The sequence below is a fragment of the Nothoprocta perdicaria genome, unplaced genomic scaffold (genome assembly GCF_003342845.1).
Source record: "Nothoprocta perdicaria isolate Ctin4 unplaced genomic scaffold, notPer1 scaffold_117, whole genome shotgun sequence".
Taxonomy (NCBI): domain Eukaryota; kingdom Metazoa; phylum Chordata; class Aves; order Tinamiformes; family Tinamidae; genus Nothoprocta; species Nothoprocta perdicaria.
This window is the reverse complement of record NW_020454283.1, coordinates 125,549-151,640: the sequence shown is the minus strand read 5'-3', so window position 1 is coordinate 151,640 and position 26,092 is coordinate 125,549. Positions and strand designations below refer to the sequence as shown.

At 49.5% G+C, this 26,092-nt stretch overlaps 1 protein-coding gene and 1 long non-coding RNA gene across 3 annotated transcripts in view; one reads left to right on the top strand and one right to left on the bottom strand.

Annotated features, from left to right (window-relative positions):
* The window catches only part of LOC112959574, a 35,002-nt gene that overhangs the window by 7,853 nt on the left and 1,057 nt on the right, over window positions 1–26,092 (top strand). The window lies entirely within an intron of this gene.
* Window positions 23,884–26,092, bottom strand: part of FBXO2 (F-box protein 2) — a 5,953-nt gene continuing 3,744 nt past the window's right edge. For both annotated transcript variants that reach the window (XM_026053597.1, XM_026053596.1), the window contains exons 3-6: window positions 25,635–25,761; window positions 25,445–25,540; window positions 25,153–25,288; window positions 23,884–24,739 (exon numbers count right to left, since the gene is read on the bottom strand). In XM_026053597.1, coding sequence (XP_025909382.1) covers window positions 24,605–24,739; window positions 25,153–25,288; window positions 25,445–25,540; window positions 25,635–25,761 — 494 coding nt within the window. In that variant the 3' untranslated portion in view covers window positions 23,884–24,604. The remainder of the gene's footprint in view (window positions 24,740–25,152; window positions 25,289–25,444; window positions 25,541–25,634; window positions 25,762–26,092) is intronic.

The window sequence follows — 26,092 nt, the reverse complement described above, 5'->3', positions numbered from 1 at the left end:
ATCTGTGGACATGCTCCTAGCATTTAAAAATGATGCCATAAGGTGTATACAATGAGGCAGTAAGGATTTAAAGCCCCATCTCAACAGAACGCAATACAGCTCTTAATATATTTCCTAGGGCAGGAGACACAGCATGTTTTACRGTAAGTCAATTATGAGGAAAAAATGAAAAAGGGGGTGGGGAGAATGGTAGCAGAAGTTTCCTGATGCTGACAGTACAAGCCACGAGGCATGAGCACTTTGTACCTAGGTGGGCTGTATTGTGAGGGCTTATCTGACGTTCCCCAGGCTTTCCATAAGCCTTTCCTAGGGGCGTAGTCGTGCTACTGGAGGAGCCTGTGAAGGGGGACCTGCTTCCCTTGTCCCCTTGGGTTACAAGTGACCTGGCTGGCACTGGTCTGCACTCATGGGGGGTCCTGGGGACAGACCTAGGAATGCTGAGAAAAGCTTTGCTTGGTAAYAGGCCTCTTATTTCTAGCATTTGGAGCCTTAATCTTGGCTCTCAGCCAAGGAAACGCTGTGGGTCTAAGCCTGCAAAGGCACCAAACTCTTGATTTTGGAAGCCAAATGGGAGCTCAAGCTGCCTCTGCTGGTCATATCCTGTGAATGCAAGTCCCTGCCTTGCAGCACGTTGTGTATCCAGCACCTTGGTGCTTAGCAGCAGGAGAGAGTGGGAGATGCAGCCTCTGATTAACCACCCTCAGGGAGTTTCTGTGATATTGTTTTGCAAGCAATTGTCACTTAACATTAAGGTAAATATCTTGCAGCTATGAACTAGAAAGACTTTTTTTTCCCCCTTCCTTTTGAAATAAAAAAAGTCTTAGCTTTACCAGCTTTCCAGCTGATCCTAAAGGAGCCTCTTTCCTCATGCTACAGTCAGCCTGTTCAGTGTCCGTGAGCATTCCAGAATGGCACATGTTCATCCATGGTTTGGCTCATGGGCAAGTGGCTGGCTGCTCATGGCTGGGAAGTCCAGGGGAGCTCAGGACAGGGAGAAAGATGTGAAGGAATTGCTGGAATTGCTCTGCTCCTGCCTTTTTTATCTTTTGTGGGAGGAGACTGCTGGCTAGGTGGCACGAGCCAGTGCTGAGTGGTCAGATATGTAAATGAGCTCATAGTCATTAGGGACTCTCAGCTGCAAGAAAATCAACTCCATCAAGGCTTATCTCTTTTAATGCCTATCTCTCACTTCGAATCACCTAAATTTAAGCTGATAATTATCACACTCCAGTGATTTTTACTTAAGAAATTTGATTGGAGTGAGGGGGAGTCCCTGTGTGTGCCCAGCCTGGAGCCTGTTAGGGGGTTTGGTTTTCTCTATGCTAGGAACACTGCTGTTGTTGATAATAGTGCCAGCACCTTCCCCATGCCCCTGTGAAGGCTGCAGAGTTTCCCTCAGCTGGAGAGGCTCCTGCACACATCGGAAGGACGACAGTGGCTCCTTTCCACAGCCAGAATCCCCTAGAAAGAGCAGCGTGCCCCATTCTGGCTCCTTCACAGCAATACAAACAATAGCTGTAGCACTAAAGCCATGGCTGCCCATGCTTTAACAGCACTGCAAATTACACTCATAAATTCAGAGTGCAGCTAATTGTTGTTTTATGGAGTAGATATTCTTTAGGAAAAAACTAATCTGTAAACACTCTGATGCCCTGCTGAGCAAAGGGCTGATTATCCTGGGTGAGGAGTAGCCTTCCAGAGCAGCACGAGTGCAGGCTGGATCAGAAATGTCTCAAAGGCCCTCATGTCCCTGTGGTTTGGTGCAAGGCGAGGGGGCTTCACGTTGGGGATTTTTAAATGCCTTTAATATATATCTATATTTGCAATTWTTGTGTTATTATCTGTTTTGGAAACACCTCTGGCTTGACTGAGATCAAGTATTGAGGAACTGCTGCTCCAGCAGCCTCATCCTGTGCCTGGGGAAGCCAGTGGGGAAGCATCTGCTTTGGTGGGAGACAGGAGAGGAAGGTTTTCACTGCTGGAATGGCCCCAGCCAGATTTAAGTTCTTCTTTATCCTCTCACAGCAGTTGTAGGTCAACCTACACTGGTGAGAACTGTGCTTTCAGACATGTTCTCCCTGTCCCTCTTTCTTCCTGGTACCTCYGTCTCTGCTTGGAAAAGCTCTTTAAAAGGCTATTTTGCTTCTCTGGGTACCATTATTCTTCAGCTTTTTCTCTATATAACAAATTGGATCCTCTGCTCTCAGCTGTCTTGATCTGTAGAAACATGAGGGTGAGGTTTGTTTGTTTTTTAATGATGATTTATTGTATCTCTATTCTGTTTTTATTCTATCTCTATTTCTGTTTGTGTTGGCAGGGTCTGTGATGGGGGAAGTGGAAGAGAGACTTCGTGAATAAAATTCCTCTGTCCTGCTCTGTCTCCCTCTGTAGCCAGGCTCTGGTTCTCATTATTCCAGGCAAATCTGGGAAGCTTCTCACCAAAATTCAGGGTGACACCTGCATGGTGCAGCAGAGCAGAGTATGGCCATGTGCATCAAATTGTGAAGTCTGTAGCTTTCAGGACTTTTAATAGATGCTGTACGTGAATTTTAATAAGTGTAACCTTCATGGCAAGCAAGGTTTGTGCTGAGTGTGCAGAATATAAACCTCAGTTGTGCTCACTGGAAGGGCTGGTTGTGGTGGAACTTGATATGCTGTTTGGTTTGGGCTTTGCTCTGCGCCAGGAGGTTCCAGTGAGGCTTTGGAAAGCAGTGATGTGCAAATGGAGAATTCAGCAAATAACAGCTTTTGAAAGGTCCTTCTCTGGTCAGGTAAGAGGCAGCTCTGAAAACACACCTTTTCTGGGCAGAAACACAGAGAAAATATCCTTGTGGTCTGAACACTGCTTTTAATTATAGTTAATAATAATGCTATAGGCTTTGCAAGTACTCTGTGTGCTCAAAGCGCACCCAGCCCTTCCTTGCGACACGCAGGCCCATGACCATCACCCATTTTCTGCAGTCCCGTTCTATGCCAACCTGGAGTGACTTCTRTTACAGCAGCTATTGTTTGAAAGGGGAGAGAAAAAGCTTTGCAGCCCTTTTAAAGGGAGCAGAAGCATTTGAAATGTGAAGTGCTGAGCCTATCTTTTATGTAAACAGTGTGCCTTTTACTGGTGTGGGAGCTCAGAGCTGCTAGCAAMCTTGGCAGAAGGGGAAGACGAAAGGTGGCTCTGGGTGGTATAGTGCTGTCCTGTTGTTGCTATTGGAGTCTGATCCTGCTTCAAGAGGGCTGCATGGGAAAGAGGACGAGGCGGAGAGCAAAGCACAGAAGCARCTCTGTGTCTGCTGCTGGCTCGGGCAGCTGTGCGAGGGGCTGAGCTGCAGCACCGTGCGCCGCTGCTGCAGCGAGGGTTGCTCTGCTGCTGGGACCGGGCAGTGCCTGTGCCAGGCTGTGCGTGTGCCGTGTTCCTGGGAGAGCTCAGCGTACGGAGGGGCTGGCTGGCAGCCAGGGTCTCCCCCCGTAATGCCGCCTCCTCAGYGACTGCATCAGGATAACTTGAAGGGGAGAAAATCCGTCTCCCTGTCTTTCCCTGCACTGAGGGCTGATATAAAGGAGCCTGTCTTTATTCCTGGTCTGAATGAGAGCCTACTCTGTGTTGGGTGACTGTGAGCTTGCTCAGATATTTGTGGCGTGCCTTTTGCTTATGTATTAGGGCCCCTTCTCAATCTTCCACTGCTGYTGAAATCTCAGCCTTGGCCTATTGAGCTGTCAGAGCTTCAGCGGGCCACAAAGCCAGGTCCATGGCTGAAGCCAGCAAGGTGTCCAACCTCGGGCAGCTCAAAAGTGGCAACTGAGTGTCACAGGAAGCAGATACGGGTGTGTGTGTAGAGTAGGTGGATGGTTTGTTCCAAATGGAACTCAAGTTAGCAGCTTTTGAAATTCAAATTTTCCAGAATTGAATTACATTTTATGTCTGTTGGGGAGGGGGAAACCTTCCTTCCTGAAAATAATCACCCAAACCTTCAGTTGATTTAAAGCATTAATCTTCAGTAGATTGGGAAATGTTCCAAACAGATGCAGTTTACATACTTCTAACTGGAAATAGGTGTGATCAGTCAGCAAAGGACGYGACTAGCTAGCTGCCTAAGTGTAACACGCAATTCGGTCCTCTTGCCTGCAGCACTAGCACAAATGTCGGTGGCAGTGATTTTAAAACTGAACACAGTGCTGTGACCTAAGTGTATGAGCTGCCTTTGTAACCATGTGCATCTCTATCCTGTCTGCCTCCAGGCACGTGGATCAGCTGCTGTCTGAATTGAGGCACAGGGTACAACCTCCTCCTGAAGTTTATCATGGAGGAGGAAAAGGCCTTTTTCTGCTGTCCCTGTTCCTGTGTGGGAGAGGGGAGAAAGGAGGGGGATATGCTTCTGTGTAGTTATAAAATTAGGTTTGTTCTGGGTATTGATGTAGCGAGGATCATTCTCCTTAAGCGAAGTCCATGGAAAAAGAGATTTAGCTTTACCATCACTCGTCCAAAAAAAGTGCCTCTGCTTGTACCTCAACAAAGTTGGGTGCCCAGCTCCAAGCGTGTGGTGAGTGGCCAGGTAAGGGCTAAAGGCAGGTTTGCGGGCTCATCCTCGGTGCTTCAAATGCTGTGGGAGGAGTGCGAGCTGCGGGCTGTGGTGCAGGGACCAGCTGGAACACGGGGCACCTCCTTGACTCTTCCTTGTCTCCCTCCACAGCCACTGTAAGTGCCAGCTCATAGCCCTGAGCAGCGGGAAGCTCGCAAGTGATTTCTCCTTTGACATTTAAATTGCAGACAACACTTCCAATTAAACTCCCTTTTCTTCGTAGTCGTTGGTTGAGGTGTTTTAACCTCTTTATTAGCATTATTGTTACTATCTGCTGTTAGGGGCGCTGGTGAAGCAGAATTAGCTGACATTTGGAGAGGCTGCAGAAGGCATTGCCTGCTTTTAGCCTTCAGGAGCATATGGGACTCTGCTCTTAGGCATTTGCCAAGGCAGTGGCTGTCTGAGCAGCACCTCTGCTGGGAGCTGCAGCCTCTCCACGTGCAGCATGAGCTGGAAATCCCAGGAGTTCTCTGACTACCAACCTCTTGGCTGCAGTGGGAAGGCTGTTTGCCAGGGTGGAAGGTGGTGAAGCGTTAGGGAATGATGTATATGGAAACCCCAGGCTCTTCCTCCAGGCTCTACTCCTCTCGGAAGGATAGTGCCCTTGGTATAGAGYTGAGCTGAGTGTCTCTTAATGGCTGTATCTTTCATATTTTTCATCCTGTTGGCTGGATAAAGGTTCTTTCTCATGATGAGTGATGCTTCTTGTCAGGGCTTTTAGTCTGTGGGGCTGTGCAGATAAACCACATCGAACCACTATGGAAGAAGAGACCTGGAAAAACAGGAGAGAATGGGAGGGTGCAGATGCTAGGAATAAATTGAAGGAAGAGCAGCGGGAAGGAAACAGAGGGTAGTACAGTCTAACAAAACATTTAGAAACTTAACTTATTCCATCTGTTTCTGATGAAAAGCAGAGATGCTGAATTACCGGTATCTTTATGGATTTCTGCAGCCACGTCTTCGCAGGCCACTGCTGAGCGAAGAGGGAACCGCGGGGAACCGGGCTGCGCTCACTCACAGGTGACCTCGGAAGCAGGACGTGGCACGCAGGGAGCTGGCGCTTGGCATGCGCAGCAGGAACGAAATGCAGTTTTTGAGGGCAAGAGAGGAATTTATTCATTTATAAAATGAACTTCTCTGAGCTACGTAGCTTTTTGATGTCTTGCTGGTACTTAATTGCCTTAACTTGGCACTTAATTGCCTTAAGTTGATCTTAATAGGAAATAAATCTCAAGATCTACAGAGACACAAAATGTAATTCTAACTCTCAGTCATTTAGCCTGTGGCAATGCTTCTGCTTGGCCTTCACTTGCAGGCAAAAAGGTAACAAGCCAGTGAGTTTGCTCTGCGTTATTGAAGGGAGCGGGACTTCAGCAAGGCTTTCAACACAGTCTCCTATAACATCGCATTAGGAAAGCTCCAGAAGTGTGGATTGAGAACTGGCTGGATGGCAGAGCTCAGAGGGTGGTAATAAATGGGTCTGAGTCCAGTTGGAGGCCTGTGGCCAGTGGTGTCCCACAGGGATCAGAACTGGGCCCAGCGCTGTTCAACCTATTCTTCAATGATTTGGACGAGGGCACTGAGTGCACCCTGAGCAAGTCTGCAGATGATACCAAGCTGGSTGCAGTGGCTGACACTGTGGAGGGCTGTGCTGCCATTCAGAGGGACCTGGACGGGATGGAGAGTTGGGCCAAAAGGAACCTCATGAGGTTCAACAAGGACAAGTGCAGGGTCCTGCACCTGGCAGGAATAACCTCAGGCATCAGTACAGATTAGGGGCTGACCTGCTGGACAACAGCTCCGCAGAGAGAGACCTGGGAGTCCTTGTTGACAAGTTATCCATGAGTCAGCAGGGCCCTCGTGGCCAAGGAGGCCAATGGGCTCCTGGCTGCATCAGGAGGAYGTTGCCAGCAGGGCAAGGGAGGGGATCCTGCCCCTCTGCTCAGCGCTGGTGACGCCGCACCTGGAGCATTGGGGGCAGCTCTGGGCTCCCCAGGACAAGAGACGACAAAGATGATTAAGGGACTGGAGCATCTATCGTGTGAGGAAAGAATAAGTGACCTRGGCCTCTTTAGCCTGGAGAGGAGAAGACTGAGGGGAGATCTGATCAATATGTACAAGTACCTGAGGGGAGAATATACAGAGGAAGGAGCCAAACTGTTCTCAGTGGTGGCCAGTGACAGGACAAGGGGCAGTGGGTACAAGGGGAAACCCAGGAAGTTCCATCTCCACATGAGGAAGAACTTCTTCACTGTGAGGGTGCCCGAGCCCTGGAACAGGCTGCCCAGGGAGGCTGGGGAGTCTCCTTCTCTGGAGATCTTCCAAACCTGTCTGGATGTGATTGGGTGCCCTGTGCTCTGGGTGTCCCTGCCTGAGCAGAGGCTTGGACTAGCTGATCTCTAGAGGTCCCTTCCAATCTCAACCATTCTGTGATTCTGTGTGTGGAACTGAGTGTGCTTCCTACCAGAATATTGCTGTTTTGTGCTATAACACAGCACAAATGRAACAGTGTTATTCCAAAATTTACCATAGTGGGTGTCACCTTGACGTGTAAATTATTCTCTTTTGCCATCTTGCAGTAGTCTCTGTCATCCCAGTGCTGTATGTTTGAGTTTTGCTCTCCCTCATTTCTGAAAACCATGGAAGCAAGGCAACCTATTGACTCAAGAGGATGCAGATCTGGGCAGCTTAAGTCAAACAATACAAAACGTTTGCACAAGAAACTGTAAGTGAACTAGTTCTGCAGTGGGGTCTCCYTTGCACCATATCTCCCTTCCTAGGGTGATACTGCAGCTTCTCTTGGCTTGTCTGACTTAGRACAGAGCTTCCCAAGGCAGGATGAGCTGCTGGTCCCTGGGCAAGCTGTGTCTAGCAGGGGCYGTCATGCCTGAGACGGCAGCACTGGGGCCTTTGCTCCATGCTTGCTTAAACCTCTCCAGGACTGTGAGTGGTGGCAGCTTTTCTGCAGCCAGGTGCCACTGGCTTTGCTGTTAAGGGCTGGTTGTTGGCATCAGACAGGTGTGAGGGGTTGTTCCTAAGGCCTTGGAGGTGGGAGAAAATCCTTCCCAAGCAGAGCTGGAGACTGAAGTTTTGAGTGCAAAGTGGTGAATGAGTGGGGGAAGGGGGGCAGGAAGAGAAGTATTTTAAGTTTCAGTTTTTGTTTTCCTATGGGAAATGTCTGGGTTTGTTTATTTTGAAATGGACTTTGTTTTGTTCTGCTTGACTCAAAACAGGATTCTATGGGCTTGGGCCCAGGTGAAAATGTCACTTTTCCTGCTTTTCTTGGATGATGACCAAGTTTAACTCCTTTAATCGGTTATAACCCAGGGCTGCCGTGGAGCAAGATTTGTCTGGGAAAGGAGAAGCTGTTCCCTTCTCCTCTGGGATCTTGCCCTTTTCAATGGGGGACTGGCCAGCCTGGGGAAGGCAGCTTGGGACACTGGCAGATTTAGCTGSTAGTAGCAGCAGGGTCACTGACAACCCTGCCTGTAGCTGATAAGTAAAAGAATGAGCTCAGAACTGCAGGTCAAGAAGCAGCTGCTGTCATTAGCCCCGAAGTCCTGATAACATAATCCTTTAATAATACCAACATAATACCAGCGAGTGTGGGCAGGAGGAGGAGGGGGGGAATCAGAAAACATGGTACCAGATTTGGGGTGATGTGATGCAAGAGAGGAGGATGAAGGAGTGGCTGGGGTGTTGGGGACTGATGTGTCCCAGATGGGGGTCCCCATGCCCCCACAGTGGCTTGGCAGGGAAGGAGGAGCAGCTTGGTGCCCCACTGTTCTCTGTCCCACAGGGGACACTGGTGTCTTTAGGGCTTTGCAGCTCTTCATACGTGGGGAGTTTGTGCTGAGGGCTGAGACAGAAAGTGCAGCCTGTCTCTTGCTGRGTATGTTGTCCCTTTGCCTCCCACATAGGAAAACACTGCCCTCCATTTTCAATCCAGTAGCCTATTATTCATGAGGTCATTAGGGTTTAATTTAATCACCAAGTGTCAGCTGAATCCCATTTATACTGCCACCCAACTGGGGATTTACCTATTTATTTTACATTTTAAATGAACTGCTGATTATTCTGTCATTCTGGTTTTATTCTSTAATTTATTTTGTGGGCCCTGGCAAACTGAAAAGGAGCCCTGGTCCTTTGCTCCACCTTGCATGATGATGGCCTGGCCTCCAGCTCAGCTCTGTCCCCCAGGGCCAAGGGACCTCACCCCCCGTGTCCAGGGAGGAAGGGAGCTGGGGTGCACAGCCCTGCTGCTGTTGCTCACTTAGCTGCGATGAGAAGGGGCCGCTTTCTCTTCCCTCCTTCCCCACTTCTCAGGTCAACATCAAATGACAAATTGGCCTGTGCAACTAGCTACTGAAATGCAGCCTGACAGCCAGGAGTCCCTTAGATGAGGGTGGAGTCCCAGCTGGAGTCCTGGGAGAGCACAGACTGTAAAATAAAAACATTGGGAAGAATAGCAGCTGCTGGGCTATCTATCAGCCTTATATTTCTAACAGGGTTAGGATGAAGTCCCTGGAGATGGTCTGTCCTTAGGCTGCCGATTTCTGGATTTTTCTTTCCCTCTTTGCTCTTGTTTCGTCTCAAGTTGGTGCTGGAAAAGCTGAATTACTGCTGTGCTCCAGCTGTGAAGTTCACAGGCTCCTGTGGAGCCTCTTGCCTACGTCAGATCCAGGTGACTCTGTTCACAGTTCAGCTCTTGCAGAAGGGCTGTTGTCCTCATCTGCTAACCAGGCTACTGAGGTGTGGGATAGAAGTCCTTATCTTGCCCCCAGTAGATCCAGCCTTCCTCTTAGAGAACACACAACATCATCATGGAAAACCATTTTTTCTGTTCAGATTAGCTCTTTATCTGCTCTCTCAGATGCCCTCCAAGCTGGAGGTCTTCCCATCTTTCTCAGCCCAAAAAATCAAGGGCATAGTTGGAAGTTGTTGCTTTCTGGGAAAAGTTCTCTTTAACCCACCTTTAAATAAGCTAGATTTTGCCAAGCCGATAAGGTCTATCTTACTTATCTRCTAAGGTAGATCTGCTAAGAAAACATAGTTGTCCTTACCTCCAAAAGTGACCCTAGTCAAACTGTGCAGCCTCATCTGTGCGCCCCTCTGCCCAGTCCACCTCTGCTGATCGAGCGACGCCTGTGGCCCCCCACCATGAGGGCACAGTCCAGTGAGTGTGGGTGTCTCCCATGGGCTTGCATCCTTCCTGCTGCTCACCTCTTGGAGGTGAGGAGCACTTTTTGGTCCTGTTGTGTGCAGTTCCTTGGCCAGAACAGGATGTGGACCCCTCAAACGGGGTCTTCTAGATGGGACTGCAAAAGGAGCTGTTCTAGAAGCCCTTTGGAGGTGAGTGAGCCTCTTTGGGAGCCCTCCCATTTCCGGGTGTTTGGGTTGGCTTCTTGGCCCTCCCTGGGGAGGAAACTCTTCCTATTTCTATTTTTTCCCTCCCTTTTAGGGAGCCTTGGGGCGACTGAGTKCTAAATGGTTCTGAATAATGGCTTGGAAAGCATGTTGTTTTTTTCCAGCCGGATGTCAGGCATGTTTATTTCTGGATCTCTAAGTACTCTTGACTCAGCCCTAACTGAATTTGTGTCCCAGCATTTTTCTTAATTATCTTCTCTGATTTTTCTCTGTCAGTGTTTAACTGGAGACTGATTGGGGAATAAAATGGTAGTGTGCCTCCTTCTAGAGGAAAGTGATCATTTGCATGTGCTTTCCATGGCCTCTGCAAGCTCCAGGGAGGAGTCCAGTTCAGTTTTTGCCCTTGTCCTCCTTCCAAAGGCCACTGCTGTCCTTCCCTTACTGTGACACCTCTGACTCCTGGAGGGACGCTGCAGAGTCGCTTAGTGTCTGTCTTGGGGGCAGGGTGGCCGTGCAGGTTCCCAAGCTGTGTCCCGGGCCGTATGGCACGGAGAGTTGTTGGACCATCCATTGGCAAAGCGTAGCTCACTGGGAAGGGGAGCTGCAGCCCTGCCTGGCTACATCCCGCCCTGGAGGCCTGCCGAGCACTCCTGGCTTGGCGTCCAGATGGGCAGGGGCTGACAAATCGAGGTTATTCCTGTAAATGCTCTCTTGGCCCATTAACAATTAATTAATGGTGCAAGATCCAGTAACGATCCCTCTGCGTGCCCTGGGAGGCTGTGATTCGGATCCACGTCCCAGCCCCAGGCTCCTAGGGCTGCTGGAGGAGCGCGGGGGTAGCGGGGGCAGGCGCTGCCAGGGGAACCGAAGTGATTCAGAGGTTGGAGTCTCTTACACCTCCCTGACACAGACAACACAGCTCGTGTCCCAGTAAAGACCAAAGGGCTCAAAATGGCTCTGCTGACAGCACAGGGTGGCCGCTTCCCTCAGGCTCCTGTCCTGCAGAGGCAGCTCTGCCAGCCCTGGGGCAGCTTCAGCTCCGTGCCATGGGCTGAGTGCTGCTCTCACGGATGCTGCAAAGCTCCTCGTGCCTCTTTGCTGTAAAAAAAAATCCGGCTTCTTTTGAAGCTACGCAGGCAGTCGCATTACTGAGAGCACTAACTGGAAAATAGAGCCCCATGATATCTTCCCTGCTGGTAACGTTTTGTGAAAAGCTTCAGTTCCTTTTAAAAGCAGTGAAGAGCCTCACTTCCCTGCCAACAGGATGCATTTCTCTGGCTATTGGCATAAAATAAATTTTACATATGCTATTTAAATAGAGGTAATTTGGCATGAAGCAGTTGATTTTTGCACGGTGTGTTGGATAACACTACTTTCCTTGTGAGGGCGAGGATGGGAAGCCCCTATAGCTTTGGTATTTTGGCCTGTCTGTGTAGCTTCTTGTCATATTTCTGCAGCCTGTTTCAGAGCTATTGCTATGCCTTTTGTCCCAAGAGTCTTGTGTTACTATCCCTTTTTTTTTTGCATGATAAATGCCTAGCTAGTTAACTGGAACCCCAAACTCCAAAAAACGCTCATTTCATTTTGGCTAGTTCCACCTCTGGAGGAGATAGAGGTGATGCAGGGAAAGCAGAGGTTAGATCTCAGGCACCCCTGAGCTCTGTCAGAAGACACAGAGACTCCGAGCAGGTTAAATAGAAAACTCATGACCCCCCTCTGCTGGCAGCCTCCAAATGAAATGTTATTTCAAGGCAATCTACAATTAATTCACTTAAATATTGGTGGTAAATGTTGGGGGTTCTGGTAGCAGTGTCTGGCCATAATGACCACCCTGCTTGCTAGTCACCTCTKTCCCCTGCCTGCAGCTGGAGGGGACAGTGGTCTGGGTGCGGCAGCATGGCAGGGGCTTTGCTTGCCCGCTGCTCGGGGCACCACTGTGTGTTCTACTCCCTCTGGTGCCAAGAAATGTTCTGGAATCAGTCGGCTGCAAAGCSCCCCTGCCCTGACTTMGTTGGGCCTGTGGAGGAGGGTGATGCCTGTTAATGCCTGGTTCTGACTTAGTAACTAGAAGTGTGTGKGGGGGTTATTTATTTACTTATTTTGTCAAAGCTCGAAATTGGCTCAACTTGGCATGTAAAAAGCAGCTTTTCAATGCAGGTCCTGTCACATGAGTTGAAAACCAGGGTTGGAGGGAAGGAGGGAGCCTCCAAAAAGAGGAGATCTTGAAGACTTTATTGTGATCTTATGAAGGCTTCCYGCTTTAAAGCGTTGCTGTAATAAGAATGTGTCAAAAGGCTTTGCTGGAAAACCCATTAAAACGGATTAGACAATCTGTCTGCACCATAAAAAGGTCTTTTGAGTAGAACTGCCCGTAATTCCAACTGTCACAAAACAAGAGACTCCCGAAATGCCCCGTGAGCAGCCATTAAACATGGAGAAGACTCAGCCAGGGACTCTCACTTTGATTGTTTTCAGTGCGAAAAGTGCTCTGACCCTTGGGCWGCTCTTGCCTGGGGAGCCTGTGCCTGGAGGAATTAACAACCTCTCATTAAACAAAGATAATTGTCACCTCCATTCCCAGCTGATTTGTGGGGAAGAGAGTGAGTTTCTCTGCGTGACCTGCTGTGTCCTGGCTTTTGCTTCTCCCTCAAAGCCATCTGGAGGATAGGAGTCCGAGACAAGGGGAGCTTCTCTTGCAGTGTGAGGTAGGGACAGAGAGGCCCCGGCTTCAGCAGAGCTCCCCAAAACGAGTGCCGTGCATGGAGCTGGACATACCCCCCAGAGTGAGTTGAGAAACTGGTTCCTTAAACTGATAATCAGATTTTTTAAATTGTAACAACTTGGATTTTTTTGTACGCCCATCACCACCCTTCCGCAGTAAAACCATATGGGGGTTGTTTGTATTAGACTCTTTCCCAGTCTCCAAGATTGTGGATTAGCCAGAATGCTGCTTCCACTTGGAAGTAGTGGAAGGAGAGAAACATCTAGCTGCCAGTTTCCAAGGGTGAGGATGCTGGCATGTCTCGGAGTGAATGGAGGCAGGATCAGGTGAGCATCGATCTCCGGGGTCCTTCCCTAGTAGCTTTCAGAGCACTAGTCTCCCGCTCCTTGCGCTGATCCCGTGGAGCCGGGGWTGTAAAAGGAGGGCTCCTCCATATTCAGCAGATCCATCTGAACAGGGTGCAAAGGAAGAGAGCGCAAGTCATCTGACTTTGAAGGGCTGAATGTATGAAAGAATATTTCTCATTAAAAATAAAACAGGACGGCGTTGACAGGATTTAAAAAATTCAAAACAGAGTGGGACAAGAGGCATAATTTAACCTGTAATTGCCCTCAGCCCAAATGTGTAACTACCCTCTGATGCTTTTAATTTCCCCCTTCCCTCTTGTTTCTGGGTATGTTTAAGCCTTTCTAGCCTATACCCAGTCCGGAGATAACCTATATCCTGAAGGAGCTAAACAGGGAATAAACTTGTGAGCAAGGAGATGAAGACCTGATTTAAGGAAGCAAGTGCAGGTGCTTGCTGAAATTGTCTCTGTTTCTAGCCAGCCCCAATTTGTATTTGTCTTGAAGTCCCTACTTGTGCTGTGAAATCTGTGCTGCACTTAATAGAAATGCTTCCTGAATTGCGGCCTAAATCCCTGTCACCCATGAAGAGCAAAGCAATAACCCCCTGTTATTTTGCCAGTCGGCTGGATATCATTTACTTGCTAGGAAATGTGTTTTCTAGCTAATGAACCTGCCKCATTTATGACCTCCCGTTTTCACTGGAAGGGAATTAGGACAAGAAGGGCTGATGCTTCGATGTGGAGGCACCTGTGACCAACAGCTGCTGGCTTAACAGAGAGACTGCCGCACTTTGCTCATCGTTTATAGACTGTCTTGTGGTTTGGTTTGATCCACAGAGATCCGTAGGGGAATTCTGCATTGGTTTATCAGGGCRTTGATGGCTTTACGTAGAAGGGAACTCGCTTATAAAAGCAAGTCCCTTGGCAACAGAGTGGTTTGCAAGGGGCCGGGTTGCTCTGACGTGCATGCAAATTATTCTTCTTGTGTTGAATCCCAAGCAGGTAAAATCCTTCCTGCAGAGCAAATGCCGGGCCGAGGTACGTTAAAGCTTTGCTATGGAGCTGCAAAGCACTAGGCAGCGACTGTGAAGGGCTCCTGCGGCTGCTTCGGCGGCTGTTCCTGCCCACACGTTGAAGCCCCTTGTGGCCTGGGAGCTGTTGGCYCACAGCGCTGCCGAGGACTCGCTCCCAGCACACACACACTAGCCYGGGACATGGCAAGACAGGTGCCTCCACTGTGGTTTGTGTCCGTGACAGCTTCACTTGGAGTGTGGATTTGTTCTATGCTGCTTTGATTTGGGAATTGGCACTGGGATGTGGCCCGCTGGAGATGGGTGCTGTGGGGTGCCCTCCTTATCCAGAGAGCCAGGCTCTCCTCAGAGACTGCTGAATGATTCCCCTCACTACTGCTGCTTTGTAACATGAAAATAAACCATTTCCTATGTATAAAACCCTGCAAGGTAATTAATATCCCAGCCATTAAGTTCCACTGTAGTGTGTTCAGTGTTAATAAGCTAGCTAAGAGCTCTTCTTGAAATTAATAAGTTGCAAATGACCCAAGGGCCACTGSTTCATGCTTGCTTTTTCCCCCACTTACCTACCCAAAATTACAGAATTTAAATAGAAAGACGATTTTCATTTATGAGCTAGTATCATTATTCATAACTGGAGAATTGTAAGGAATAAAAAGCCTTTCTGGTTAATTAGAAACCTGAGCATCTCGGGGAAATCTGGAAGGGAAGCAAATGTGGGCTTGACTGAGGTGCATAAATACAGATCAAAAGGAAAAGGAAGGGTAATTCTGCAGATACGTGAGCAGGTTTGGAAAAGCTTGATCCCAAAGAGCCAGTTCTCCATGGCAGGTCAGCAGCTTTAGTGTTGGGAGCGGGGAGCGTGCCAGGAGATCCCAGGAGCAGCATGTCCAAAGCCTTGTCCAGCTGCTGACRTGAGGGAGAAGATGGATCCAGAGGAGAGACGAGAAAGGACAGGGTGCCGGGGCAGGCGGGCTGGAAGGGCAAGCTGCCGAGAAAGGTTTCCTTGTGTTAAAGCCTTGGCTYGGGGCTTCTTGCCTTCAGAGCAGCGGCTGGCAGCTGAGGTCTCCGCACAGCCCTGGCTGTTCAGAGAGATGAAAAGGCTCCTGAAGTAGAGGATAAAAAGGATCTTTTACTTCATTTTTGACCCCAAGTAGCCACCATGGTTGAGGCTGGCAGTGACCAGCCCTGGCTTCGGAGGTGCAGGGGGAGGATGGTGCTGGAACTGAGACTGGGGCATGTGGTGCTGCTGGAACTGGGGAGGAGGGAATAGCCCTGGAAATTTGGGTTGCTTCAGGTCTGTTGCGCCTCCATGAGACTGTGCCCCAAGTCCTGGCCTGCTTCCCATGTTCACACTGCTTTTTCACACAGTTTCTTAAGCCTGGTGCTTCTTGTGAGTTCTTCTGCTGAGAACCAAAACCATCACTGACTGCACAGTCCCCTCTAGCTGCAGGTGCTCTTCTTTTCTTCTGGCACTGCATCATGCTTTTGGGGTGAATAGAGAATACCTTGTAAATTCATAATTATGGGCCTTTCAAACCTACATTACCTCTTCCATTCTGTCAGGTCAATATGTATTGTAAGTGTTCTTAAAAATGCACCATCTTTCATTCAGTGAGCTCTAATGAATCATCTTGTAAACACAAGCTCAAATGCAGAATGGGGAAAAAAAAACCTTTGTATTATTAGAGGGATTTTCCCTGAATAGTTTGACTTCTCTTAAAAGYAGTAATAAAAGTGATTTAACTATACAATGCACAGATCACTCCTCAATGTAACATTTTGTCAAAAGCATGTCAGTGCCCTTAGGACAAAGAGAAACTTTTTGTTTTGTTTTGGGTTTTTTGGGKTTTTTTTTGGGTTTTTTTTTTGTTTGTTTGTTTTTGGTTTGTGTTTTGCTCCCTTCCTTGCAGTGATGGTCTGCACTGATGAGAGCTGGGGCTTGTGACTCTTTCCCTGCTCTCCCCGCAGTCTGCACTTCTGTGTTCAGGCGACATCACAAGATTGTGACAGTGAATGAGTTTCCTCCCTTTTCTGAGGGAATTGCTGGGTCTAGTTGCAGGATTTGAGTGCTCATGCTTTGCTCTCATGCTGACTTACCAATGCTTTGAACAGCCAGYCCTGCTTTTGCTGTGATTTTCCTGATTGCAGAACCTGGAAAACAGTGTTTATCGGGGTTTTGAGTATTATTTACTTCAAGTAGCGCTTTTCTACAGATAGACGTTTGGTTATGAATCTTAAAATAACAGTAGGATACGTGCCTGGGACATACCTGTGATTACAGTTAATCAGGGCTGGAAGGGTATCATYGGATCAAAATCACACTTGCAGTGGAATTTACCTCCAAATATCCCCTCCTAAGTGAAAAAACGCAGTTTTCTCACAGTTGCTGCAATTGCTGGGTGCTGAGAAAGCAAGCGCACACACTTGCACTCTCTGTCCCTGGGAATAGGGGGTTAGCCTCTCCAAGTTAGGAAGCAGCTGCAGTTTCCTATTCCGACACTACCTGAATCTCTTCTGCTTTCATTGCATGCCATTACTTGAYTCCTTAGGAGGACACTTTTTTTTCTCGGGTGTTAATATCCTGATTTAATGCTGCTGATGCATAAAAAAATGGGGTTTCCTGGCTACAACTCTCCAGGGGACTGGAACCTCCTTTCTGCCTGGCAGCTCCTTCAGCCCTGAACAAAAACACCTCAGTCTCCTGGGCTCGTCTGTCACCTCTGACATCTTAGGGATGGACAAGAGCTGCTCCTGGCACTCGGTGCCAACTCCTGCAGTGGCTGCAGTGGTCTCTTTTTTTTTTTATTATTTTTTATTATTATTTTCCCAGTAGCATTATGTTAAGTTTATCCTGAAATTATGATTTCTAATGTTACAGCCTGAAGATGTTATTAAGAAATTTCATTAAATGTTATAGCTTATTATGGTTTTAATTACTGCTTTTCTTAATGTTAGGCGGTTTGCTGTAGTATAAGTCTGTTCTTTTTCCTTTTTTTTTTTTTTCCCCCATGTAAACCAGAGTGCTTTACAATCTAATTACAATGGACCTCAGAGTTAGCTGAGGGGCAGTATTAATTACCCTCTGCCCTAGCTCATCTCTAGATGCATTTTCTAATTATTTCTTTTTATGTTCTTTGCATTGTAAAGCTAAGGAATAAAATGGAAAACAACAAAGCAAGTGCGGGTTTGGAGGCGGCAGGCTGTGTGTTTAAAAGTCTCATCAGCTGCTTTGCGTGTCCGTTGGGACTCTCTGAGCTGGAAGCAGGATACTGTTGCATGGGCAAATGTGGAGAGCTGGAGCATGTCTGCAAGAAGCTCTGGTTCCAAAGATGGGGGTAAAAGTGAACGGGATAATGTGCCCTAAGGTTCCTTAAGGCACTGTTTCTGATACTGGAACATCCAGGACCAAGGGACAGGAGGGAAGACACAAGGGACTGGACTTGCCAGAGCTCCGCTGGGAACTTGTCTGGGYGGCTGCACAGGTACCAGGGAGGCTTATGAGCTGCTTGGTGGCACTGTTACATGGCCTGTTTGCAGCTTTGTCCGGTCAGTTTTGAAACTGTGAAATTAGGCACAGTAATCAAGGAGGATTTTAATAACCATCCTGGCTCTGACATTTAAATTACAGATGACATTTCCAGTTAAACAGCTGTTCTCAGCAGGTTTAATTTAGCTGTCGGTTCTGCTCTGTTCTCTRAGTGCTTTCTTAAAAATGTTAATGAATGTAAAACTTCCCCCAAAGGARGAGGGAGCTGAGGAAGGACTGGAGCTGTTTGGAGAAGGGAGTCCCGGAGTGCTCCGTGTGCCAAGGGAAAGCCAGAGGCTGAGGAGATGGGATGTGYGAGCACCTCAGCACCGATTTGCTTACAGGATGCCTTGGATGCTGTTTTGTGAACATGTGTGAGTGTAAGTAGGGGCACCCAACGCCRTGCTCCCAAACACAGGGAGCTGGCAAACAGTCTGGTTTGTGGGGAGCAGGCCCCACGCAGTCCGTTTTGTGCCTGTGTGCGGCAGCTGCTTCTCACCCCACCGCTCCTGGCTGACGAGTCTTGCTGCTGCTTAGCCCAAGGCTGCTTGGACTGAGCAGTGCTCTCCCTGCAGGCCTCTTCGGAGAGAACAGCAGCAGAGCACTAGCCAGATGTTGCTCAGCGAGGATAAGCGCTGCTCTTGAAAGCCCTTGCCAGACTTGGTTTGCTCTGGCACCCTGAATCTCTGTGGCCTGTAGGCAAAACGGTCCCTCCTTGTCGCATCTGCAGCCTCTTCTGCACAGTGTGTTGCTACAGAGGCTTGGAAGGAGAGACACACTTGGGGACATAGCGAGGGGACATAGTGAGGAGGATTCAGCCTTTGTCGGGGCTTATGGTAACCAGGCCTCGACGGGTGACTTTTGGAGGTGTTGCATAAAATAAGGCTGCTGTGCTGGGCGCTTCAGGGAGCCGCTGTGAGGCTTGGGGAGAAGTCTTCTCCCCMCCGCACAGCTGTCAGGAGAAGCCTCCTCCATTTCTCTGCAGTGTAGAACAGGGCTGGATAATTTCATCAGCGCTAATAACGTTTCTAGCAAGGCAAGCCATGATAATGATAAGGGTAATTGAATCTTGTGCTTCAGGGATAAGCTGAGCTCTGGAGGGGGATCAGAGGAATTTATTTCCCCCTTCCCTGCGGAAGCCRCTTTGCACAGGCTGTCCCCTTGCAAAGGCTGAGCCCCTTCCTGGCATAGAGGCCGGTTGCCCCTAGAGGCWGGACTCCACGAGATCCCTGTTCCCTGCGGTCCCCCCAGGCCTCGGCGCTGTGATCCATGGCTATGCGGGAGCTGCATGTGTTCACAGCCTTGCCAGGAGGAAGCAGGCAGCGGAGAGCGGCAGCAGGGGAAGAGAGATCCCGCCTGCCCGCGGCTCCTGGCCGCCTGGAGCCTGCGAGCACCAGGGCTGAGCGCAGAGGGGCTGCAGCCAGCGGCAGCCTGCGCTGCCCTGGGGAAGGGACAGCCGAGTGGCCGGCTCTGTGTCAGGAGCAGCAGCAGAGGGACTCTTAAGGCCACCGTCTGATTTATTTATTTATTTATTTAATGTTGCTTGGGAACCAAATTCAATATTGCCCAGCTCCAGCAGATCTGCAGTGCAGAATTCATTGTGTGAGGGTTTTTTTTTTATTTTTATTGTTATTTTCCATTTTTTTTTCCTTTTACAAGAAATAATTCATTTTCCTGCTGTTGGAGAAGGTAGTAATTGATCTAGGGCTTTGCAGCTTGCCTCCCAGAATGGTTTTATTCTTAATGTAGGAATAAAACTCTGTTAGGTCAAATACACAGCAATAAATACAAGAAGCACATTAGCTTTAATATATTGGATTATTCCACTTGGTGGTGACGGAAAAAAACAAGATTTAATTCCCCTGGCAATGCAGGCAAAGAAAATCGTTTTTCCTGCCTCTTTTTTTCTGTGAAGTCATTTTTGTCTGTCAGTGCTGGTGCTGGAGGCTTTGGGGTTTAATTTAATTTTATTTTTTTATTTCTTAACTTGGTGTGAAAGGAAGAAGTATTTTCTCCAAGTAAGTTGTCCACAAGTTCACTGAGTACCTTCTGTTTCTGGCTGTTGTGGGTTGGCTCTGTCGGGGTGTGAGGAGCTCTGGGCACTGTGAGCACGGTGGGAGCTGCAGGGAACCGGTGAAGTAGCTCCGAGCTGTGACCTGCTGTTGGAGTGGGCAGGGAGTCAGAAACAGTCATTCCCTCTTTTCCAGGCAGCCCGGTGCCGTTTCTGTTCCCATCCCGAAGGCAGCTGTGGTTTACACACTGTGAGGTTCCATCACAGGAGATGACCCCACTGTTCCATATTGTGTCCTACAGTCACATTCCCAACGCGCTACCACCTTTCTGCACCAAAGCCGCTCATCCGATTCCACAGCAGGGCTTTGTGTCGAGCCCTCCCTTGTCCTGGGGTGGCAGTGCCATGGTGTTAGCTACGCCCCTCGTACCTCCGATGGACAAAGGCAGAGAGGGAGACCCAAGTAAGCGAGATGTTTTTATTACCAGCTAGCTGGGGTCCAAGGCTCACCCTCGAAGGGGGTCTTGCCAGGGACCCCGAGGCATCTGYGCGAGAGGTTTTTATACGTTTTAAAGTAGGGATATAAAATCATTAACCCTCCCCCTTATGCTGTTTTGTCCTTTTGGGAYTGGCTGTTCTTTCTTCCGACACCTGCTTCTTTATCTTACTCTTTGAAATTTTTTCCCAAACTGTCCAAGTGTGGGGTTATCCTTTATGAAGTCCTTGCTGTATGTTCCAAACTGCTCAAGTGTGATTTTTCTTATCTGTCCAAGTGTGGATGGATGGTTTAGGGGTGTCCTTGATGCGTGTTATCGATGCTCATAATTTAGGATCTTCCAATTAGCCCAAGTGTGGGTGGTTTGTCCTTCAATGGAAGCTTTCTCACGCAGTTCCTGCTCTCCTCCAGATTTCTGTTTCACATCAGTAAGGCGCAGATGAGAAGAGGCAAAAATAATATCTCCTTCCCACCATGATGGCAGGCTGCTAGTAGAAGGTGGCTGTACCATGGACTGTACAAGGGGCAGAATAGGACTRCAGCAGAGATGGAGCGTGCCTGGCAGAGGACGCATTTTTGAGGTTCGTCACAGTGAAGGACTGCAGAAGGGGATCTGCTGAGTGCTAAAATGTCCATCACTGGAGAGGTTTAAAACATGGACTAGAATGACCTGTGTCAGAAGTGATATACAAGCAGAGGGGCTGCTGTAAGCGGGAGAAGAGGGCCCRGGCTTGGCAAGCAGAGGTTTTGTGGGTTTGGGGTTTTTTTTTTTGATCTTCCTCTGCAAATTTTTTAGGGAGACTGAGGGAAAAACATCAAAACAGGAATACTTGATGGTTAAATGAGCTCCGGATTTGTCCAGGCAGAGTTACCGCTCCGAGGAGCAGGGCTCCTCCAGCAGTACCTAGGCTCTATCTGATTGCATTTGTTGAAGATGAGAACAGCCTCGCAATGATTCTGCTGGCAATTAATTGGCTTTTGTTCAGCAAGAGTGAACAAGATCTCATCTTAATCTGCTTCATTATTTTTCCTTGTATAGCAGAGTCAACACAAGATTAGGTTTAATTTACAAAAAATGCAGAGCCATTACTCATATCTGGATCGGGATTTTATCTGCAATGCTTCATGTGTCAATGAGAGGAGCTGTGTACAGCTTGGTAAGGTAGAAATGCACTGCTTGACTTGAGCACCTCTTGGAAGGATTGCAGGCAGCAGGGCCCTGGTATCCCTCCTCATCCCCTGCCTTCTGCCCCTCCTTAGAGCAGAGGCTTCGTGTTCCCTTTCCCCCGCTGCTGGCTCAGGCTCATGCTGTCTTGTAGGCAAAAGAAACTCATGACACACACCAAGGAGGAAGCTGCTGGAAACCAAAAGGAAACGCTGCGGGGTTCATGGCAGCAGCAGCCAAGAGCAGATTTGGTTTGATGTGAGTGAGACRGAGGAGCTGAGAGGCTGCTGCAGTTCCTTGGGGTGTTTACACAGCACCTGTGGTGCCTCAGCAGCACGGGAGGGCCAAAGCGGCAGTTGCAGGAGTGCTCCGCTTGGCCGGGGGCTGCTGGGCTCTGGCTGGCAAGAGAGGCTCTGGAAACTGGCAGACAGGAATGCAGCAGGACGAGAAAACACTGACTGGAGACCAAAACTGCAGCCGGAGGAGCCAAGGGCCAGTGACCAGCAAGCAGCCTCTGTGGTGGGCAGCTAGCACACGATGCTTGCGATTATTCCAGGTATTTCTTGGCATGAACTGCCGGAGCAGGAGCGGAGCGCGGCGCCCTGGGCTCGCCGCCTGCGGCCGGCCGCCCTCTGCTGTTCCCGTGCCTGCCGGCACCCGCGTGCTCTGGGGTAGCRGTGTGTGGACAGCAAAAGGAGGCGTGAGCTCAGCGGGCGCCTGTTGGCTCCTCCAAAGCTTGCTGCTCCCTCAGAGGGCCTGAAAGGCGCCACTGCAGGGCTAATCCATCCACTTTCCACCTGGCTTTGGGACTGTGCTATCTCTGCAGATGTGGCTGATGCCCTGCTACCATGGCTCCCAAGGCACACTCTTCCCAGGCTCCACAAGCTGTTTGATTTAATGGGAATTAATCTCCTAAGCTCYCCTCCCCTTTATAACTGTCTGGAACAGCTGGGCTGCAAGCAAGGGGGAACTGACAGATTGATTTCAAACCACCCCCTCCTGCCATCCCCCGTTGTCTTGAACACCCCGTGGGGGAGTAAACTCCTCCATCTGTCCACAACCCCCCAGGTGGGTCGTAATAGATGCTTCGTATAGAAAATTCAATTAGACCTGACAAGAGATGTATGTTAGTGCTTCCTTGCCAGGCCCTGTGTTGCTCCTCTGCAAGAGGCTGACTGTAGAAGCTATTAGGAAAAAATCCTTTTAAGTATAATGGCTTTTATAGCCAGGCCTGGCTGGGCTGGTGGGCCTTGTGGAAAGGAAAATGACAGCAGGGACCTCACATGACTGCAGCCACTGAGGTGCAATTGGCTACCTGAGCTGCCGGCTGGCTGCCTGCGAGAGGAACGTGAGCTGCGGGAGCCAGAGCGGGCTGCGCCCTGTGCTGCTCTTAGTGTCTTTTTCTCAGTGTTTCTGAGCACTGAAGAGCTCTTCGTGCCGGGCGAGAGGTGTGTTCATGCCAATGTCTGGGCTAAATGCAGCTAGTTTTGCCTTTAACTCCCCYTTTCATTGTCCAGTTGTTCCAACATGAGGTGTTTCAGTGGTGCGTGTTGCTTTTATTTTAATTATTATTATTTTTATCCTGGGTAGCTTACAGCTAAGTAAAGGATGGCTGTGGGATGGCTGTGATCACTGTAGGTTTAATGTGCCAAGAGAAGGTGAGACTGTTCTGTAGCCTCTATTGCCACCTCCAGGGTTGGCACCCTTTTGTTTTGTCACCCAAGCGCTCCAGCAACAGCAGGTTTTATGTTTAGCATGCAGGTCAGAAAACCAGTGGCATTGGGAACAAAGGATCTGGAATGGATGAAGCAAGCCAGATTTTTTTTTTTTTTTTTGAGACTTCTGAAAGGAGCAGCCTGGCAGGTTGTGACAGAGGTGCTGGGGATGCTCTGTGTATTTGCTAGTTCAGCCTAGATAAACCCAAGAGGACAGAGAACCGTGGCCTTGCTCCACACTTGTAACAGATGCTGCAAAAGCTGAGGGTTTGTCCTGCCTGAGATGGTGACTGAGGAAAGRTTCTGGTTAAGAGCTGCATCAAGGCTGGAATCGATGCCCTTGCTGTACTGATCCCTTAGGGAGAGAGTGGGGCCTCATCCCCACTGTGGGGCAGCACTCTGGCAGTGCAGCAGACATTGACCAGCAGCTTCACCAGCTGCATTACAGCTTGTGGTGAGTGGGCTGCGCTATGTGACTGTGCACAGAGGTTATGGCAAGAAGAGCGACGTTTCCAAACTGCTTGTTGTTTCTTGGGTCAGAGCCACAACAGAGCTATGGCCACAGGTGACCTGGGGCGTGTTTGTTGGGGCTGGATTGTGTAGGAGCCTTCCTGGACCCTTCCACACCTTTCGTGAGTTCCCACTACATTCCAAGTGCACAGCTGCCTGCTGCTGATTTGCCCCTTAAATACTGCTGAGGGGTTCAGGCTGCTGGGAGGGAGCACAGCAGGTACCTTTCTCCAAAAGGCTCGCGGCTTCGTGCAGGGTTTGGCTTAGCCCCATTGACCTCCACTGCAAGGGGAAAGCACAGGACAAAAACACTCAGCCTATAARGGAAGTTCACACAACCACGGTGTTTATTGTTCACCTGCCCTCCGGCTCGGCGTGGCTGTAGTTTGGAAGGCCAGTGTGACATCCAGGCGCAGCAACGTGCAAAAAGCCCAAAGAAGCCGAGCGTGTACGAAGTGACTTGCTCAGAAGCTCTCACCTTTGGCTCCAGGTAGTGCTAGCAAGTGCTGTTTGCACTTTGATGCAAAGTGACGTTCCAGGAGGCATTCAGACCAAAATGGAAACATGAGCCCTGCTGTCCCACGAGGAGCGACCGCAGGGGTGTATGTGGCTCAGGGAAGCCGGGGGGTGTCTGCTCAGCATGCTGGCTCACAGCCCTGAGTGGCATTGAGAGGCACTAGTAGGCGTGTGTGCTGTCTCACCAGGGAGCATACGGAGCAGGGGCTGACCGGATGCCCCTGCAAGAAGGCCGACCTTCTTGCACACTCTGTGCAATAGTTAGTAGTGCCCARGGCTGGGAAGGAGACCAGGGAGTACTTGGCTCAGGCTGGATGTTAGGGGTAGTGGTTGAATGGCTGAGGGGATACCCTGGTCTGCAGGATCTCTACGTGATTCCATGCCTGCCCAAACATCAGTGCAAATGGTAAAGCTCGGTCTAATGTGCGTCCATGAACCTCCTCCCATTCTTTGCAGAGTCCCCTCCAGAAAGGCCAGTCACCCGCAGCACTCAGTGCATGTGTCGGCGCACAGGAATAACACACTTTGCAGGCGGGAAGCAGTGCCATGYGGAAAGCCTCCGAAGGCCAGTGGATGCCCCGAGGGAAGCTGGCTSTAGCAAGCAGGGCCTCCCTCGACGCGGCTACGGCTCCACTGTCACGCTGCTGTTGGTGACTCGTACGCCGTACCAGCCCTTCCAGAACAGCGTGTCCTGGCCGCCGTGTTCGAAGCGCACGAAGCGTACGCCCGGCCCGTAGTTGGAAAACGTGTGGGAGATCTTTAGGGTGGGAGAGGAAAAAATGGTTGTTGGTGAGCAACAAACCACCAYGAATCTGCCTTTTTCCAGTGCACAGAGGCTTCAATCCCTTCCTGCCCAGTCTACCCAGGCTGGGTAATGGTGAGGTTGTTTCCAGGGGGAAAGGGGTTACTGGAAGGAGCTATGATCCCATTGATTTTTTAAGAGGCCATTTGAACTCTTTCCCAGTTGGGCATCTCCTTCCCCTCTCATGAGTTTTTTGTTGTTAGCAAGTTTCCCAGCTTTATGCAAGGTACTAAAATCCCCGAGTCTGCAGCACGAGCTAGAGAGCACCCAGTCCTCCCCCAGGAGGATGCACCTTGTGTCCCTTCGCTTGCAAATGTTCCTGACCTGCACAGGTAGCGGCTCCTGYCCAGCCCCTCTCTGCACCTCACCTCAGTCCAGTCAGCGTCGTTGTCCTGGGGGATGGCGATAGTGTCACTCTTGTACTCGGCCAGCACGTCCTCGTTCTCTGAGAGCAGCTTCACACAGAGCTCGTAGAGGCAGCCGGCATCGCTGCGCCCTGCGTACCTGCAGGGAGAGCCAGCTGCCAGCTTTGTCTAGGGGAATTTGTCAAGGAGGGCCCTATGTGTAGGGGTGCAGTGGGGTGATAGCTGAGGTTTCAAGGCCACGTGCAGGTTTCATTCTTGATACCCTGTCTGCGTTCAAGGCATCATTCCTACTTACCAGTCCTTCACTACAACTTTAGGCTGGGTTGTGTCCATCAGCTCGTCCCAGTAGCCCTCAGCCCTAAGATCAATGACCTGAGACTTCCGACACCACCTGAAAAACAAGTTACTTGGTAGCACAACCTGTCCTGGCTCTGGAAGAAGYGATACTGTTCCCTTCCCTGAATAAGAGAAGAAAGCCGCCTTACTCGTAGGATGTAACAAAGTATTTGTGGACTTCTTYGCTAGGGAATTCTTTTCCAAAGTCTCCAGGGAGCTCTTCAATTTTCCAGCCATCACCTCCATTCTCTACCTCTCCCCAGTCCTGGAAGTCTTCTGCAGATGCAGGAAGAGAGACATTTAGTGTCAGTCACTGCTGGACTGGAGAGCCTCACTGCTCCCAGTGGGACCATCTCTGGTTTGGAAGGCATGTTCTTAGATATGGTGCCTATTCTGTACATGGACTGCAGAGATCTTTGTTAGCAGAAGTAAAGCAAAAAGCTTTAACCTGGTTGAACACAAACTTAACATTTCCTGCCACCTAAATGGCTATGCATGTATAGGTTTATTTAAGAAAATACTCCAGCGCAACTACCTGTTCTGAGATGTTAGCACTTTCAGAATTGTCATATAGAAATAGCCAGGAGAAGAGATTCCTCTTCTTCCT